At 38.8% G+C, this 18,974-nt stretch overlaps 1 protein-coding gene across 1 annotated transcript in view; it reads right to left on the reverse strand.

Moving 5' to 3' along the window:
- LOC103106591 (uncharacterized) overlaps positions 1 to 18,974 on the reverse strand; it is a 38,784-nt gene that overhangs the window by 15,472 nt on the left and 4,338 nt on the right. Inside the window, exons 2-7 of the mRNA XM_007491153.2 lie at positions 17,845 to 18,262; positions 17,277 to 17,354; positions 16,299 to 16,526; positions 15,572 to 15,594; positions 15,357 to 15,454; positions 12,821 to 13,364 (exon numbers count right to left, since the gene is read on the reverse strand). Of these exons, the coding sequence (XP_007491215.2) occupies positions 12,821 to 13,364; positions 15,357 to 15,454; positions 15,572 to 15,594; positions 16,299 to 16,526; positions 17,277 to 17,354; positions 17,845 to 18,258 (1,385 nt within the window). The 5' untranslated portion in view covers positions 18,259 to 18,262. The remainder of the gene's footprint in view (positions 1 to 12,820; positions 13,365 to 15,356; positions 15,455 to 15,571; positions 15,595 to 16,298; positions 16,527 to 17,276; positions 17,355 to 17,844; positions 18,263 to 18,974) is intronic.

An 18,974-nucleotide genomic window follows, 5' to 3' on the forward strand; every position in this document is an offset into this window, starting at 1 on the left:
TGCTATCCTTCTTCAGATTGCTCAAAAAGAGAGTAGCTAAAACCACCCTTCTTTAGTCTTTCTAATTTCACTCCCTTGAAGATTCTTCTGGAATGTTGTCCTTTGTAGTCAACTTTGTGTTTTCTGTCCTGGACTATAGGTCTGAAGGAGGTGAAGACAAAATATAAATGTTGCCTTTTCCCTGAAATAAGACTAAAGAATCTGAAAATGAGATAAAAAAATGAAAATGGTTCCTACATAAAAGAAGAATATATTTGGGGGCAATTTCACATATGGCCCTTTTCTCTGGATAGAAACAAGCTAGGACAAAGGAGACAGAAAGATACTCCAAAGAGATGAGAAAAAGCCTGATATCTATGTTCTCTTGTTATTCAGTTGTTTCAGTCAATCTCTGAGTCTTCTTGACCCCATGTATATTCCAGATGAGAACAGTGGGAAAGGGGAACCCTTACAAAAGAATTGGAATCTGAAGACAGGAACAAAAAGTCAGCAAAAAATTACTATCCTGGACTAACTTAAGGTGAAAGAATCAGAAGACAATTTCAACAGGAGAGCAGATATCAAGGAAAAATAACTGAATCAAAACCCAGGTTTTTATAACTTTATCACTGAGGAAAGGCACCACAGAAATTGCCTGGGCTTTGGAATTAGATCAGAGTTCCTGTCTAGCTCTGTAAATTCTTATCTTTGTGACTTGAAACAAATTTACTTTCTTCTCTTAAATTCCTCTATTTGCAAAATGAGAGGATAATACAAGGAGATCATTTAATTTTTCATAATTTTATCACTAAGGGAAGGCACCACAGTGTCACAGAAATTATCTTTGGAATCAGATCAGAGTTACTGTCTAGTTCTGTAAATTCCTGTCTTTGCAACATGGATAAACTTTCTTCTCTTAAATTCCCTCATCTGCAAAATGAGAGGATAATACAAGACTATTGTTTAATCTGCCTTTCTGCACCATATATCCATTAGTCCTAGTGAGCACAACAAAATTATCTGACATAGAGATGAGGTTCTATGTTTTGGCAAGAGTGTTACTTCTGTCCTATCACATTTGAGTCTCTGATGAAGGCACTAACAGTCTTAGGTATTATCCACCATTTAAAGAACAGAAAACTGAGATACAGAGAGGATAACTGCATGGCCAAGGTTCCCAAAGGAAGAAATAATAGCTCCCATTCTTATGAAATTTCAGGTGGGCAAAGCACTTCTCTCACTGAAATCCTGGAGTAGGTAGATTCAGAATAATCAGTTCCATTTCATGTTTTAAATCCCTGTCTGAATGGGCTTCCTTTAATAGTCTATAGATATTTCTCCTTGTGTATTTATCACAACCAAGAATAAAGACCAGAAATGAAATAATTTAGAAATAAATTTATTATTTGGTGAAGGAAAATTTCAAAAAAGAAAAAGAGTGCCCTGCTCCCCCGGAGTTCTGCACATTGCATATTATACAGGATTCAAACAAAGGAACAAGAAGATTCTAGTACAATGGCTTTTTCCATTTAAGACACATTCGCAATCTTGAGGTCCCCTGGAAGGTTCTTTTTGGGGTCAGAAAAATCAGGAGTTGTGAGTTAAGCACTAAACAAATTTGGTCTATAAGCAACAGGTCTAGTTTCTCCATATACAGGTCTAGTTTCAAAAAATGCAATAAAATTTCCCCCCACCATGCTCTTGACCCCAAGCTTAGTGGAGTGTTTCACAGACCCCATATATAAGGTGGTCTGTCCTTGTGTCCTACCTTGCTTCCTGTATTCCTTGGTCCTTTGGCTGGCAGTCATAGTTCAGTGCTTTTCAGCATCGGTGCTATGGAATTATCTGCTCTTGCTAATGCCACCAGGTTGGCTGCCCTAACGCTGACACTGCAAGTGTTACAAGGTTGCCCATCCTGGCACAGGAAGTTCAGAGCTTCCAGCGCTGGTGTGATGGGCTTGGGGCTCCTGGCAGGCTTTTGCTCCTGCTGAAGCTGGGCCAGAGAAAACTCCACAGCCTGGAGCCAGGGTATCCATCGAACAAGAAAAAGAAATAGGTACCAAGGTGTGGGGTAGATTTCAAGCTTGTATCATGTAATAACTGCAGATTATGGTTGGGAATATTGCAGGCCAAATGAGCAATGTGGCTGACACTTCTAGACAAGATTTAAGAAAGAGGTATAGAAAATGTCAACAGCAAATCTGACCTCAGAAGCTTCCTAGCTGTGTTGCCCTGGGCAAGTCACTTAATCCCCAGTTGTCCAACCTTTACTGCTCTTCTGTCTTGGAAACAATATTTAGTAGCAATTCTAAGACAGAAAGGGAAGGAAGGAAAGAAGGAAGGAAGGAAGGAAGGAAGGAAGGAAGGAAGGAAGGAAGGAAGGAAGGAAGGAAGGAAGGAAGGAAGGAAGGAAGGAAGAGAGATAGGGAGGGTGGGAGAGAGAGAAAGAAAATGTTAATAATAATACAAACTAAACTTTTTTTTAAATTGTGTCTTTTTTTTTCCCTCAGACAGTTGTTTGTTGAATTTTATCAGCACATATTTAGAGTTGAGAAGATTGCTTTGAGGAAGATAAAAGCTGGGATGCTTGTGTTGTTGGATTATAGTACACAAAGTGTAAAAAGATAGGAAAGAAGGGGCTGAAATATGAAGAACATTAAAAGACAAACAGAATTTTATATGTGATTCTAGTGACACAGTGGATAGATTGCTGGTCCTGGAGTCAGGAAGGCTCATCTTCAAATCTGGTCTCAGACATTTATTAGCTTTGTGATCCTGAGCAAGTCATTTAATCCTGATTGCTTCAGTTTCTTCATCTGTAAAAATGAACTGGAGATGGAAATGGCAAACCACTCCAGTATCTTTGCCAAGGATATCCCACATTGGATCACAAAGAATGGGGCATGACTAAAATGTTGGGAAAACAAAGATAATAAAGAGCCATTAGACTATATTGAATAGGGTGTGCTTTAAGAAGATAATTTTGATGCTCAAGAAGAGGATAAGATTAGAGTGGAGGAGTGGGGAGAGAGAGAGAGAGAGAGAGAGAGAGAGAGAGAGAGAGAGAGAGAGAGAGAGAGAGAGAGTTCTGTTTTCAACAGGTTGAATTTAAGTCTAAACACTGGGGTTAGAAGCAGTTAGACTCATCTACTCATCTTCCAGAATTCAAATCCAGTCTCAAAGACTTACTAGCTGTGACCTTGGTAAAGTCACTTGACTCTATTTGCCTCAGTTTCTCATCTGGAGAAGGAAATAGAGTCCAGTATTCTGCCAAGAGAACACCAAAATGAGGTCATAAGGGTTAGGCCCAACTGAAATGACTCAAAGGCAACCAGATGGTTCACTATGTGAGATGATGTCAGGAGAGAGTTTAGCTCAGCAGATGATAATTAAATCCCTAAGAACTGAGAGATCACCAAGCAAAAAAATAGAGGGAGAAAAGAGAAGGAGGTCAGGAGTTTCCTATCACATAGTGACTTCTCTTTAAATAGAAGAGATTCTTTTTGACAAGCAGAATCTGTCTAATCCCTTAGCAGGCAAAGAGTGGGGGGAAATTATCCTGAAATGGGTCAAATCTTCCTTGAAATGTTCTTCTCAGGAGATAAACTTTGAGAAATGAAATTTAGAATATATCAATAATAATGTATTTTAAATGAGCACTTCATAAATTCTTCCTATGTCTCTTATATCTGAAATTTTGTTAAATCTACTTATTTGATAATGACTCCTGAATCTTTTAAAATATTTTAATATTAATTTTATTTTTCTCAATTACATGTAAAAAGTGTCTAACTTTTTCCAAAGAATAATGAGTCTCAAATTCTCTCCCTCCTCCCTCCCCCAACCCCTTCCCACCACCTTGAGATGATAAGCAATCTCATTCAGATTTTACATGTGCAATCTTCTAAAACATTTTTCCATACTAATTCTTTTGTGGAAAGAAATTCAAATAGAAAAAAAATTAAGAAAGTGAAAAAAAGTTTGCTTTGGTCTGGATTCAAACTCAGTTCTTTTTTCTCTGAAAGTAGATGACATTTTTATCATGAATCCGTTGGGATAGTTTTGGATCATCATATTGCTGAAAATAGTTAATATTCACAGCTGTTCATTGTAAAGTATTCCTGTAGCTGTTCAGTGTACTCTTGGTTCTGCTCGTTTCACTCTGCTTCAGTTCATGTAAGTCTTTATAGGTTCTTCCAAACTCCTCCTGCTTGTCATTTCTTATAGCACAATATAGCATTGCTTCATAATTGTTTAACTAAGCCATTCCTCAGTAGATGGCTCTCTCTTTACTTTCCAAATCTTTGCCCCCCTAAAAAGAGCTACTTTAAATATTTTTGTACATATAGGTCCTTCCTCTTTTTTTTTATCTCTTTGGAATACAAACCTAGTAATGGTATTACTAGGTCAAAGGGTATGTACCACTTCATAGCCCTTTGGGCATAGGTCCCAATGATTCTCCTGAGTAATTGAATCAGTTCACAACTCCCTCAACAATGCATGTGTGTCCCAGATTAACTATATCCCCTCCAAATTTTGGATTGCTCCTGAATAGTGACTGCTTTGGCTGTCTACCATTTTGTTTACTCGTTTCAATTTTCTTTAATAGCATTATCCACTGGGGGAAGCTGGGTGGCTCAATGGACTGATAGCCAGGCCCAGGAATGGGAGGTCCTGGGTTCAAATTTGACCTTATACACTTCCTAGCTGTGTGACCCTGGGCAAGTCACTTAACTCCCATTGCCTCGCCCTTACTACTCTTCTGCCTTGGAACCAATATACAGTATTGATTCTAAGACAGAGGGTAAGGGTTTAAAATAATAATAATATTATTATCCATTGTGTGTATGATTTGTTCTTTGGTTCAGAAATTCTTTGTTAGTATTCAGTTTCCAATTAATTTTTAAATCTATTTTTCAAAAGTGCTTTATTGAATAATTTTTTACTTTTGGTCAGGAAGAATGTACATTTCTTCTTTTAAAAATTAATATAGGATTTACCTTCTCTCTTAAATCCTGTAAATTAAACATTTATGAAATCATGAGGGCACACTGGTTTCTTTATCATTATTATACTTTAATAAAATTTTACATTTTATTAAATGGTATACTTAAAAAAAAAACCCTGACCTTCCATCTTAGAATCAATACTGTGTATTGGTTCCAAGGCAGAAGAAGTGTGAGGGCTAGGAAATGGAGGTTAAATGACTCACCTAGTGAGTAAATGTCTGAAGTCACATTTGAACCAAAGACCTCCCATCTCTTTATCCACTGAGTCACCTAGCTGCCTGTTATTACACTTTAACAAAGCACCAAGGGAATTGGGGCAAACGACAGAAAATACAGGAGAAAGAGGCAAGAACTGCCATTTTGGAGACAAAGGATGGGTGATGAAGGAAAGCAGGCAGTAATGGGGAAAGGGGACTGCAGCAGGGATTGAGGGGGATAGTGAAAGGCACAAATAACCACTCATGTAACCATGGATTAGAGTTGGGAGCACTGGACAACATGGCCTCCTCACTGGAGATGGAAGAGCACTCAGAAGTAGGAGTTTGAGTTCTCATTGTTTTAAGGTTTTGTAGGAACAGACTTACTTGTGTCATCATAGGTTTAATTTATTAATATATCCAAACCCTCCTAGTAAAACTTTATAAAGTTTTTATACATTTGCATCATCTCAAAAATTATCTATATTATTTAGTGTTTTGCTGGTCTCATTGCAGATTATCTGAAATTTTTCTGAGATTTACATTATCATAGGACCAAAAGGTCCTGACAGCAAGGTCTAAATGACTTTCCTGATTAAGCATCTGTTTTTACTAGGATGTGAAATTTGGTTAATATGATATAAGCCCTTTTTTAAATTATTTTTATTAAGTTATTTAAAAAATATTTTTCCATGTTTCCATGATTCATTTTCTTTCCCTCCACACTCTCAGAGCCAACAAGCAATTCCATTGGGTTGGACAAATGGTATCACTTGATACTATTTCCATGTTGTTCATTTTTATTATGGAGCTATCTCTTAATGCCAAAATCCCAAATTATATATCCATATATACAAAGTGATAAGTGATAATTCATATGTTTTTCTTTTGCCTTTCTACTCCCATAGTTCTTTCTCTCAATGTGGATAGAATTCTTTATCATAAATCCTTCATGAGTGTCCTGGATAATTGCATTTCTACTAGTAGTAAAGTCCATTACATTGGATTCCACAATGTTTCACTCTCTGTATATAATGTTCTCTTGGTTCTGCTCATTTCACTCTGCATCAGTTCATGGAGGTTATTCCAGGTCATATAGAAATCTTCTATAATCATCATTCCTTACAGCACAATGGTATTCCATCACCATCAGATACCACAATGTGTTCAACCATTCCCCAATTGAGGGATATCCCCTCATTTTACATTTTTTTACCACCACAAAGAGCATGGCTATGAATATTTTTGTACAAATATTTTTCATTATTATCTCCTTGGGGTACAAACTCAATAATGCTATTTCTGGATCAAAGAGCATGCAATCTTTTAAAGCCCTTTGAGCATAGTTCCAAATTGCCTTCCAGAATAGTTGGATTAATTCACAACTCCACCAGCAATACATTAGTGTCCCAATTTTGCCACATCCCCTCCAACATTTATTATTTTCCTTTACTGTCAATATGATAAAATTTCTAAACTATGCTTCTTTGATCTATCTTTGGGACTATTTGCATATGATTTCTAGGTTCTTCCTTGGAATCTTCCTGCTATTGCTAAAGTACTGGCTCCTCATAAACTTTCTTATTATACTAACTAGGCTTGTGGGAGAGTGTCAGGTGAATGAGAGAAAAAAACACACCTCTACATGCCACAGGCTTTCCCCTGAACTACCTGGGGAGTTGGGGGGGGGGCGGGGTTCCCATAGGTTGGATGAGATATGTTGGCTGGCAGAAAAGACTCCATCATGTCAAGACAGGATAAAGCTCCTGATAGCATGGAGGTTCTTTGGCATAATCAATGAAACTTCCAATTCTGATTCTGATTCTGGAGCCAGCTATTTCCCTAGTGGTGCTCACTCTGATGATCTTGGCTTCTCTGTCAAATGTCCTTTAAGATGGTGCTAGTTTGGGAAGCTACATCCTGGGACAAGTAAGGTCAAGGGACTAGATGCTGCGGAACATGTTGGATGATATACATTTTTTTTTTGGTGGGGAATGTGTTTTTAGCTCCACTGCAGATTAATGGCTGACTTTGCAGTTCCTCATAAAAGGGGATAGATAATTGGCCTAGGGGTACATCTTAAAGGTTGAAGCTACTGAACAGAGATGACAGAGAGGGCAGGATGTGTTTTCTACAGTTGTTTGGTTTACCTTAACACATGACAAGGTCAGTTTTTGTAAAAAGGGCCACATTCAGCTAACAAATACATATAATCCTTTTTTTCCTAATAATTGTTTCTGACATTTTGTAATCCATGTTCTCCCCCTCCCATCCCTCTCCCATCCCCAAGAGAGCAGGTATTGATATAGGATGTACATATGTTAGCATACAATACATATTTCCATGTTTATTATGTTTTTAAATAAGACATATTGCTTGCAACTAAAGAAAAATTCATGGAAAAAATAAAGTAAAGAATGGTATGCTTCAAACTGCATTCCAACTCCATCAGTTTCTTCTGTGTGCATAGCCTTTTTCATCTTGAGTCTCCTTGAAGCTGTCCTGGATCCTTGGCTTATTTGAGCATATAATCACTTTGATCACCACTGACCTTTGATGAAGAATTGTAAGAACTCCAAAGGCTCTCCTATTTCAATTCCTACTGGGCATATGTGAAGATTGAATTTAGCTCTCCCCCATTATAACAATGAAGGTACTTAGCTCTTCCATGATTGTAAAGATTTAAATTGTAACTCATGTCTATTTTTAGATTTCAATCCCCATAAGTATAAATATCATAATTAGATAAGAATGGAAACCTGCCTGTTTTTAGATTCAATCACAAAAAGTGCAAATGTGATACTTAAAGTTAAGTGGGAAGATCTGCCCATGTTAGATCTAATCACCAAAGGTGTAAACATCCCAATTAATCATTTAGTGGGAGGTCTGTGGCCCACATGTGAAATAGTGGGTAACAAATCAGAATCTACTAACTGTCTTCTGGGCTGTCCTAGAGCAGAGCATCAACTATGATTGGTAGTTGTTGTATAAATGGAGATTTTGAAGCTTTGACTTCATTCCCCAGAAGTCCTTGGTATTTCCCAAAATCCCCTATAATCTCTCCTGTGTCTCCATGTTGGTGAGATCATGCTATTGGTATTTACCTGTCTGTAACTCCTCCCACATACTCTTTTAGCTTGCAGTCAGTGGTGATGGTGGTAAGGTGGGGATTTTGAAATGGCTAATCAGCCATGGGCATGTGGTTTTTATTTTGTGTCCTCTTTATTACTTGATTTCTAATGATCATTTAATAAACCTCATATAACATTTTTATTATTAGAGATTTAAATTTAAATTTTATGTTGTGGAATTGGGGAATTTACATTGGGGAAGTGATGCAAGAAAAAAGTTCTTTAAAAGAAAGAGACAAGGGCCTGAATGGAGTCTTCTGGGAGTTCGACTTGGAGACCCTTGGAGAAGAACCTCCTGTGAGAGGACAGTTCTTCAGCTTTGGAAGTGGAGACAGGAGGAATTCTTCATGATTTTGAGTTGAGGCTGCTGAAGAGGGGCAGAATGATCTCCTGACTGGATTGACACATGGTGAGTAAAAAGGCTGACTCCTTTTCCCTTGGCCTTTCTGGAGGCACCAGATTCTGGAAAGGCCCACCATCTTGAGACTCCTTTCCCTTGGCAGGGACCTCTGAACCCTCTCTCTTCTTCCTCTCTTTCTCTCTTAATATCTTCCCTCTTTATTGTAAAATAAACTACCATAAGACCCATTCTGACTTTATAATTCATTTGGGATTTAGTAATTAAATCCCTGGTGACCAAACTCTTAAATAACCAAGTCCAACCCTTTTTAAAAATAACCCCTTTTTCTCTTGTACCTTGATTTTATTATTCATGACCACAGCCCTCAGGATGACTAGAGATTTTAATTATAAACCAAGAAGAAATTTCTCCTAGGTTTTCCTGACTTCAAGTCAAGTGTTAATCATTTTTGTGGGGTGTGGGACAGTAAAACAAGATGAGAAAAAAAGTAATCTACATCCAAGAAATAAATTTATGAAGTGTATATTGTATCTGTTCATTATCCATGAGCCACATTTTCAATAGTAAAAATAGAAATATATAACTAATGAATCTAGTTAGGACCACTTTGTGAATTTTAGTTTTACTCTACCCTGCTTAGTCTTTAGAATTCTAGCAACCAGGAATTAAGGATTAAGTGTTGGGGGTGTATGGAAACCTGCCAGTTATTGATAAATGTTATGGGACTGTGATTAATGATTGTGACTGATCCTAGAAGAAAGGAACAAAAGAACCACTATACAGTGCCAAGGAGCCCACAGTCAACAAGGCCCAAACCGATCAATGTGGCTTTGATGAACTTCTAAGCCAATACAAAAGGACTTGAACCTAGTGTGAGACTTGAGGTCGACGCTTGACATATATTAAGACATAGGACTTCCTTGTGTCCACATTCTTTGTGAAATTCTCACTGACAAGTACTAAAGTTTGGCTATCATCCTGGCTCACCTTATCCCTGAGAATGAAGGTAAAATCAGACCAGGGAATGATACTTCCCTATCACACACACAAAAATCTAGCCCTTTTTTCTCTCTTATAGTATGGCAACTTCCTCAAATGGGTAAGTGAAATATTACTGCATTCTTACAGATTTGTGGGATAGAAATTACTTTAATTGGACCCTAATACAAGGACCTGTTAAAAATTTATTAAACCCTAATACAAGGTCCTATTATGAATTTATTCTTGCTTACTCAAAATTTTGTACATAGATTTTTTTATATTTTGATTCTGATTTTGAATTTTTTTTCTCCAAAATGTTTAATTTTTCTTCCATTTTTTTCTTTTATGTTTTTGTTTTTCTTTTGATAATTGACTCACACACCCCATAACTCAACCTTGCATCCTGAGCTGAACTGGGTGTTTCTCAACACCTGAAGCTGGGATTATATCTTCATAAAATCCAAGATTTAAATTTTTTTGTTTGAGAAAGATCTTCAAGGAAGCTTGTTAACTCCTAAAATCCAGAGAATGAACTGTGTGGGGTTGAATGCATTTGTTTTGTATGTATACTCTTATACATACAAGGGGACTGCCCCCCCCCCCCCAACTGGCTTTTTGTCAATGTGCCTAGCAATTATTGGTTTTGTTCTCTTTTCCTCTTCTCCTCAAATTATTGTAATTTCATATCTAGTATGTTTACAAGACCACTGGAGAGACTAGTCTTCTGCAGGACTCAGAGGGGAATGTATAAATGGAGATTTTTAACCCTAGACTTCATTCCCCAGCATTCCCTATAATCTCTCCTGTGTCTCAAAGTTGGCCAAGATCATGATTGGTATTTAACTGGCAGTTAATGCCTCCTACCAGCTCTCTTCTTGCATGATGATTCAGCAATTATGGGGTAAGCTAAGCATAGGGATTTTAAATGAGCTAATTAGCCATGGGCATGTGGTTTTTATTTTGTACCCCCTTTATTCCTTGGTTTCTAATGATCTTTAATAAACATCATAAATATGTTTTTATTATTAGAGATACATTTAATTTTTACAACTTTCAGGTATTTTGCTCAATTTAAAAATCAAATAAAGCTTTTGGTGGCTCAGTGGGTTGAGAGCCAGGTCAGAGATGGGAGGTCCTGGGTTCAAATTTGACTTCAGATACTTCCTAGTTGTGTGACTCTGGGCAACTCACTTAACCCCCATTGCTTAGCCCTTATAGTCCTTCAATATTGATTGCAAGATGGAGGTAAGGGTTTAAAAAAAATTAAAGCTTTTAATTTTCAGGGATTCAGTAATAGAGAACAATTTCCAGGTGGAAGAGTTTCCTTTTCCTTAGATATCTGAAGTATACCAATTCAATTAAGGAACATTTTTTTCATATTTTCCTAAGGTCTATACACAAACTTGCAACTAAGACTGTGAAATTCCACTAAAAGAATGGTATGTAGGTGATAGAGTGGGGAAGATGTCCCCATGGTTGTGGCCAGGAAGAACTGAATGCTATTGAGACCAGGATGAAACCAGCACAGCAGAGGAAGCGGATATCAATCACTGAGAAGACCAGAAGTTTTCGGCGTACACTTGGTTTCTCTGCCTCCCTTGTAAATACACAATAAACATAACTCTTATAATGAAGAGTTAAGGAATCTGAATGGAATTCAAATCATCTTCCATGGAGTTGACTCATGCTTCTATGGGGCTCTTGGCAATGTTTTGCTACTTTCTTGGTGAATATTTTGCTAAACTTGTTGGGCAGTCATATGGTACAGTGAATAGAGTGCTGGACCTGAAGTAAGGGAAGCCTTATTTTCATGAGTTCGAATCTGACCGGAAGTGTCTGCCCTTAATAGGGATGCAACCCCGTGCAAGTCACTTTGCCAAGAAAATCTTACACAGGGTGATGAAGAGTTGAACACAAATAAAAATAACTGCACAAACTTGTTCAAGTTATATTTTAAATCAAATATTTTTATTCTATTTTCTTTATAGAACTAGTGGTAGTTTTGTTTTATTTTTATTTTTTTAATCTCATAGGGGACAACTGATGGCATCAAATAATTACCACCCCAAATTGCATGTTAACTTCTTTTAAAAAATAAGCCACTGCTCAAAAACATTGTGGAAAATTGATTATTTGGAAAACTATTCATTGTTAATGGTATAATATCTGAGAAACAGGTCTGACTCAAGTAGAATTATAGGCATGTTTAAGAAGTGGCAAGAAGTGAAGTGTCAAATTGAAACTTGACAAGAGGAAAAATTGGTTAGTCTTAAGAAGTGGTGGATTGTTCCCATTGTGTGTGTGTGTGTGTAGGGGGAGGACAGGACTCGAAATGAGGCTTGATGACCACCTTTCATTCAGGTATTCCTGAAAGGATTCCTTTCTTTTTGAATTGGGTCTAAGAGATTATAAAGATCCCTTTTAATTCTAGTAACTCAATGATTCTGAGATATTGTGATTTGTATTGCAAAAGAAGAAACCACCAAGCAATTGGAGTTAATAGAATGAATTAAAATGGATGCCTTTAGAAGGCTGATATTTGAAGAACCTATGCCAAAACGAACTTTGGAGATATTCATCCAAATCTAAGCTTAAATGGTAGTTGATCTTAACCATTTCAAAGAATGACCCTTCATGTAGGCTTTTCTGAACTGCTTCCCAGGCATCAACTCCCACCAATACCAGCATTTACAAACAGACAAATCTTTGTAACTCCTTTGCATCATTATGAGATTCTACCTTATTCTTTGTGGTTTTGTTTTTGTTTTTTGGGGGGTGGGGTTGGCATGACAGAGCTATCAGCCCCTTATAGAAGTACATAATCCAGGATAGTGACTTGAATGAAATTAACTCCATCAAGCTGGATTTATTGTGATAATAAATCAGCACACTATGCTTTGGGAGTGATGGAAAAATAAGGCGCTTGGGAATGATCCCTTTAAACTGGCATTGCTGCAAGCAGTCTTAAACTTGTCAGCAAATTAACTCCTTGGCTTCTCCTGAGGAGTTGATTTTCAGCAGAGGCTGAACTTTTATGTCTGTGTCTCTACCCGTGACACAATTTTTTCCCCCCACAGTTAACAGTGACCATAAATATCGAGCATGGATTTGCCTGGAGTTCCTTCACAAAAGAATACTCCTGAGTCAGATAGCCATTCTCAAATACTATTTTCCATTGGACAGATGGTCAAGGAACCAATCTTTGTTCCTAGCATCGGGGGACAAGGACAGAAGAGAGGTCTGACGGGCTCTTTGAATGGCACAGTGTGCATTCCATAGATGAGGCAGGCTTTGAAAGCATTATAGAACAGGAGAATTCTATCGTTACAATTCAGATACACGCCAATGACAGGCACAGGGCCTTTCATTTTCTGGCAAACTAGCCCTGGTCGGGCGACCAGGTAAAACTCATTTCCCCTCTTCTCACAGCGAAGCATGTACAGATACCCAACAGTGTACTGGATCGACTTCCTCTTCCTGAGACACTTGACAGAGATGCCCAGTGCCCACTGAGGCTGCTCACTCACATCCACCTCCCAGTAGTGTATCCCAGTGCTGAACCCCTGCTGGCCAAGGACAAAATGATAAGGAGCCTTTTCAGCACTTTTGGACTGATCCGGAGAGTCGTCTTTGTGTCTCACACTCTTCAAATCTTCAGAAACGATGAAATAGGGACCGGCTGTTGTGGGATCTATAGTGACATTCACTGCAGAGAGAAGAGAGAGGAAAGTTAAATGTCCTGAGAGGCGTGCAAGCCTTTCTTTAGTTGCTAGGACTTGGCAAGATTACCAAATCCTTAGCTCCTTAGAGGGTTGAGTAATAAATCCCTTTCCCGAAGGGATGTCTTTTTCGAAACTAAATTCCCTTCTCTTCCCTTCCACCAAGGCTAGCACTGATATAATCACTAGTGGCCTGGTGTAGAAACCTATTCTGGAGCAGGTTAATTGAATGAACATTACTTGATTTTTCCATTTTCTACTTAAATTTTTTTAATTTTAAAAATTATTTCAAATGTTTATAAATTCAAAAAAAACCCAAGAATGTCAATATATAAAGAAAAAATTATACCTATGAAATCACAGATATCTTACATATTTAACTTTTCTTCAAATCTAATTAATAAATCCTGTCCATTAGTGAGTGTCCCAACCCCTCTCCACATTGAATAGGATATTATCAGAGGCTAACATGTTTCTTGTTTTATCTTTCTGTTCATTTTCTGGAGGTAACATCTCAGTTTATGCTTCTAGTACTCTTCTTTCCACTCTTGAGGTGGCCTGGAAGTCACTATTTTGGGGGTTCATCTAGGCAACTCTGTTTTTGAAAATGTCAGAATCATGATTCTCATAGAATTCCAGGGTCCACTAGTGGGTCAGGCTAACTAGGATAGCCATTAAAATGTGGATAAAGAACTGTCATCCCTAAGAATGGGGCAACAATCTAGTTAGCAACAGGTAATCAAGAATGAACTTAAGAGAAACAGCTAGTTGGTTCAGTGGATGGAGAGCAAAAGATGGAAGGTCCCAGGTTCAAATCTGGTGGTCCCAGACACTTCCTAGCTATGTGATCCTGGGCAAGTCACTTAACCCCCATTGCCTAGCCCTTATCATTTTTCTTGCCTTGGAACCTATACTCAGTATCAGTTCTAAGACAGAAAGTAAGGGTTTAATTAAAAAAAAAAAGAATGAACTGTAGGGGCAGCTAGTTCAATATGTAGAGGCTGGAATCAGGAACACCTGGGTTTCAAATTTGCCTCAGACATTTCCCAGCTGTGTGACCCTGGGAAAGTCACTTACTCCCATTTGCTTAGCCCTTGCCCTTAGAGGTATTAAGACAGAAGGTCCAACTCCAGGAGATATACCCACTACCACAGAAGGAACAAATTCACACATTTTATAACTTTCCTTAGATTTCAAAAGGGAGGGAGGGGACCTCTAGATATAAAATTTTGGTTTTTAAAATCATGATTTTTATCACAAAATTAAATAGATGACTTTTAGTAACACCTGTTGTTTCTTGGTATGTCTAATAATGGAAATTATAAAATGCAGGAATGTTTTAGGGTTTGTACAGACTTCAACAGATATAAGAGTGTAAAAAATTCACATCAACTGAAATACAATTCTTGTTTTTACTAAAAAAAATATGAAGTCTGAATGCAAATTGAAACATGCCATTCTTTAATTTATTTCCTTCATGAATTTTTCTCTTGTGAAAGCAATGTGTCTTTCACAACATGAAAATGTGTATTAAATGATAAACATATATACTACCTATGTCATATTAACTATCTTTTGGGGGAGGGGTAGAAAGGTGAGAAAGAACATGGTATTACAAAATATCAGAAAACATATTGAAAAATTATATTGACATGATCTGGAAAATAAAAATTACAATTTTTTTTTTAAACCTGAGAGAGGGAGAGACAAAGTAAGGTTTAAGAAAAAGAAGTTCAGTGTGGAATGCAGATCCATTCCTAGGAATTATTGGCCCTGGAATATATATGATTTGGGACTTTGGGGGCAGTGTGGCACCTCACCTCATCCCACTAACTAGGGGAGAGTAGATGCCCAGACCCACAATGCCTTTGACTACAAACCAATTGCAAGGAACTAGTTAAAAGAGGGTGAGAATTCTGTGCATGTGGCCACATGGAAAATCCCACATGTAGAGTCACTGGGAAAGGGCAGGGTCTTACCTTTTAATTTCTGTAACATGGCCTTCACCCCAGTGATAGGATAGTCTCTTAACTCTGGAGTGAAAGACTTGGGCCTTTCAGAAAGCTGCAGCTCACTCCTACACAAAAGAAAGGACTGGTTATACCCCCCTGCTTTGGAAGAGTCCCATCCCCACCACCAAGACACCAGAAATTACAAAACTAGACAAGCATTGAGGCTGCAACTGGAAACTTACGTTTGCAAAAGCTCTTTGCCTTCCTGTGGAGAAAACAAAGTTTGGGTTAGTTCATCAAGAAATAATATCAACCACAAAAACGACACTTATATGTAGACACTTTACTAAGTGTTGACAATTATTCTTTCATTTGACACTCACAACAATCCTAGAGACAGGTGGTCATATTATCCCTATTTTACAGTGTGAGACAGGTCTATGATCACACAGCTAGTAAGTATCTGAGGCCCAAGGGCAGCTGGGGGCCCAGAGATGGAACATCCTGGATTCAAATCTAGCCTCAGACACTTCTCAGTTGTGTGATCCTGGGAGCAAATCACTTAGCCCTCATCATCACTCTTCTAGACCTTGTACACAGTATTGATTCTAAGGCAGAAGGTGAAGTATGAGGTCAAATTTTGATTCGGTCCTCCTGAGTCCAAGTACAGCATTTTATCTATATCACCATCTAGCTGCCCCAGAGGCTGTTCTGCCATCTTTCAATTGCTCAGACACCAGTGAATCCTGGTATATTTGGGTTAAATTAAATTAAAAAAAAAAAAAAGATTTGAACTTTGATTAGAAGAACATCTTCAGAGTGAAAGAACCTTTCTAGTGGAAAAAGCAGCATATAATTATCCTTGAGACAAGAGACTAGAAGTCTCCAAAGTCTAAGGGCCCAAATGGAACCAATCCCCCAACACCTGCTCATTGTATCCACCTGGAGAGCTTTGAACAGAATTCTCACCTCCAGCAGGTCTAAATCAGGTCTGTGTCTTGTTTCGTCTATCTCTCGGAGGGTATCTTCTATGTTTTTTACATGTTGATTTATCATGTTATAGTACTTTTCCTTTAGCTGGAAAGACCTCCATTCATCATGTTTTACCCTGTCCAAACATCTTCTCTCTTCCTCATACAGGTATAGGTGCATTCTTGAATATTCTCCTCTAATCAACTTTTTCCACTGAATTATTCTCTGTAGGGAAAGAAAACTTGGGTCAATGGCATTCATAAGTTGTTATCCTGATCAAATTTCTGTTTAATTTTCCCAGTCACCAACAGGCGACTGACTGGCCCAGGTGCCTTGTATGGCTCATACATATAAACAACCATCTTTACAGAATCCAAGACTTTGGGCATTTCTTTTAACCTTCCTATCTAAGTTAAAGGCCTGTGTGGCTTTCTCTCTGCCATGTCATCATGCTCACTCCTATACTTTTCAGCTTCCCTCCTACCCTCCCAGTTTCTTAGGAATGAATTAGCCCCTAGCCTCAGATACTTCCCAATTGTGTGACCCTGGGCAAGTCACTTGACCCCCATTGCCTAGCCCTTACCACTCTTCTGCCTTGAAGCAGTCATAGTAGTGACTCCAAGACGGAAGGTATGGGAAAGGTGGGGGGAGGGAGGGAGGGAAGGAAAGAGGGAAGGAAGGAAGAAATTAGCCCCAATGAGCCTATCCTTCCAAGATAGTCATTTTCTCTCTTCCTTCAGATATGTATATGTATTTATAGGAAGTATAATACCTACACATGAAATATTTAAATTTTCATTTTATTTTGAATTACTTTAAAATTTATTTTGCTTATGCAGTTTGTCTATCCAGAAAGAGACCAAAAAAATATAATCTATAGAGCCTGGTGATTTGTTCTGCACCCTCCATGTTTGACTTGACCAATTGTGGCTTCTTGGCAGGCTAGCAATGAGAGGGAAAGAGTCAGACACTTACATTTTTCTTTGAAGCAGTAAGTTCCTTCAATTCCTTCATCTTCTTTTTCAAATGAGGAACAGAGTTCTGGAGTTTCTCCTGCAGGGGAAAGGAGGGAGAGGGAGAGAGAGGGAGAGGGATATCTTAATGTTTGGTCTTAGACAGATAAAGAAAACGGCCTGTGGGTCTATAATTATTCGTTATATAATATATAATATAATTCATAATATAATAATCATTAAAGGGGCATTTCCAGTGGTTTGGAAGACAGATTAAACTGTGAAGTTCACAGGTTTAACACCAAAGGGGGGGGGGGGGAGAAGAGAGAAATAGGAGGGGGCTACTACTCCCCCAAATAGAATCCTGGGTTTCCTTTAAATTCGAACCTAGTCTCTTTCTATGATTTGTAGCCACCACATTCTCTTCACAACACCTGGGTAGTCTCATTCAATAATCCTTTGAAGGAGGCAAAGGGCTAACTTCATAGCTGTGTGTGTGTGTGTGTGTGTGTGTGTGTGTGTGTGTCAAGAATTGGAAGGAGTTCAGGCCAAAGGCCTCAGCTACAGCTCTGCCTGCCCCTATTACTCACCCTGCAGTTCTGAGCAGCCTCTTCAATGGGGGAAAGGGTGTGAGTCCCATGTTCCTGAGCTTCGGTACAAGCCACGCAGATGGAGGTCTGGTCCTCCTCACAGAAAAGCTTGGGGACCTGTTGATGCTTTTGACAGCGGGTTTGTCCCACAGGGTTCTCCAGCTTCTCAGAGTTGAGGCTCTTGCAGACAGCAGCCAGCTTTGATAGGGGCACATTGAGGCCGGGGAAGTTCTGGGATACTTCCCTGCAATCGGGGCAAGAGATTTGTTTGGCCTCCGCTTCCCTGTCCTTGGTCAGACAAAACTGACAAAAGCTGTGGCCACAGTTGAGGGTGACGGGCTTTGTGAAGAACGTCAGACAGATGCTGCAGGTGGTCTCCTGCTGGAGACTCCGGACCAGGGTGACAGCATCCATGTTCCTGGAAAAGAGAAGCCATTAGAGAAACATCCTGAGAATTAATTAATTTATCCTGCTTGGAGTTGAGTCATCCGCATTCTTTTCCTTCCCAGAAGGCCTAGGTACCTCTCTCCCTGTTGTCTCTAAACCTGTTGTTTCAAAAGTATTTGCTAGGTAGGTCATAAAATGTAGATAAGAAACTTGATATATCTATTTGGAAATAAACCATTCTGGATTCACAAAAAAAGTAGAGCTGAGCCCCTGAGGACCTCCACCTCCTTCCTTATAGCCAAGGGTCTTTTGTCATGGGGTGCATGGGATGAGGAAGTTGCAATCTCCTGTCTCCATCCACCACATTTCCTTTCTACCACAAACTCAGGATTCATAAGGATAGGACTCTCTTTTCTCCTTAATTATGAGCCCTGGTCCACCCAGATAGGACTCCCCTTTTCTCCTTAATTATGAGCCCTGGCCCACCCAGATAGAACCCTCTTTTCTCCTTAATTATGAGCCCTGGTCCACCCAGATAGGACTCCCCTTTTCTCCTTAATTATGAGCCCTGGTCCACCCAGATAGGACTCCCCTTTTCTCCTTAATTATGAGCCCTGGTCCACCCAGATAGGACTCCCCTTTTCTCCTTAATTATGAGCCCTGGTCCACCCAGATAGGACTCCCCTTTTCTCCTTAATTATGAGCCCTGGTCCACCCAGATAGGACTCCCCTTTTCTCCTTAA

Source organism: Monodelphis domestica, chromosome 4, assembly GCF_027887165.1.
Source record: "Monodelphis domestica isolate mMonDom1 chromosome 4, mMonDom1.pri, whole genome shotgun sequence".
NCBI lineage: Eukaryota > Metazoa > Chordata > Mammalia > Didelphimorphia > Didelphidae > Monodelphis > Monodelphis domestica.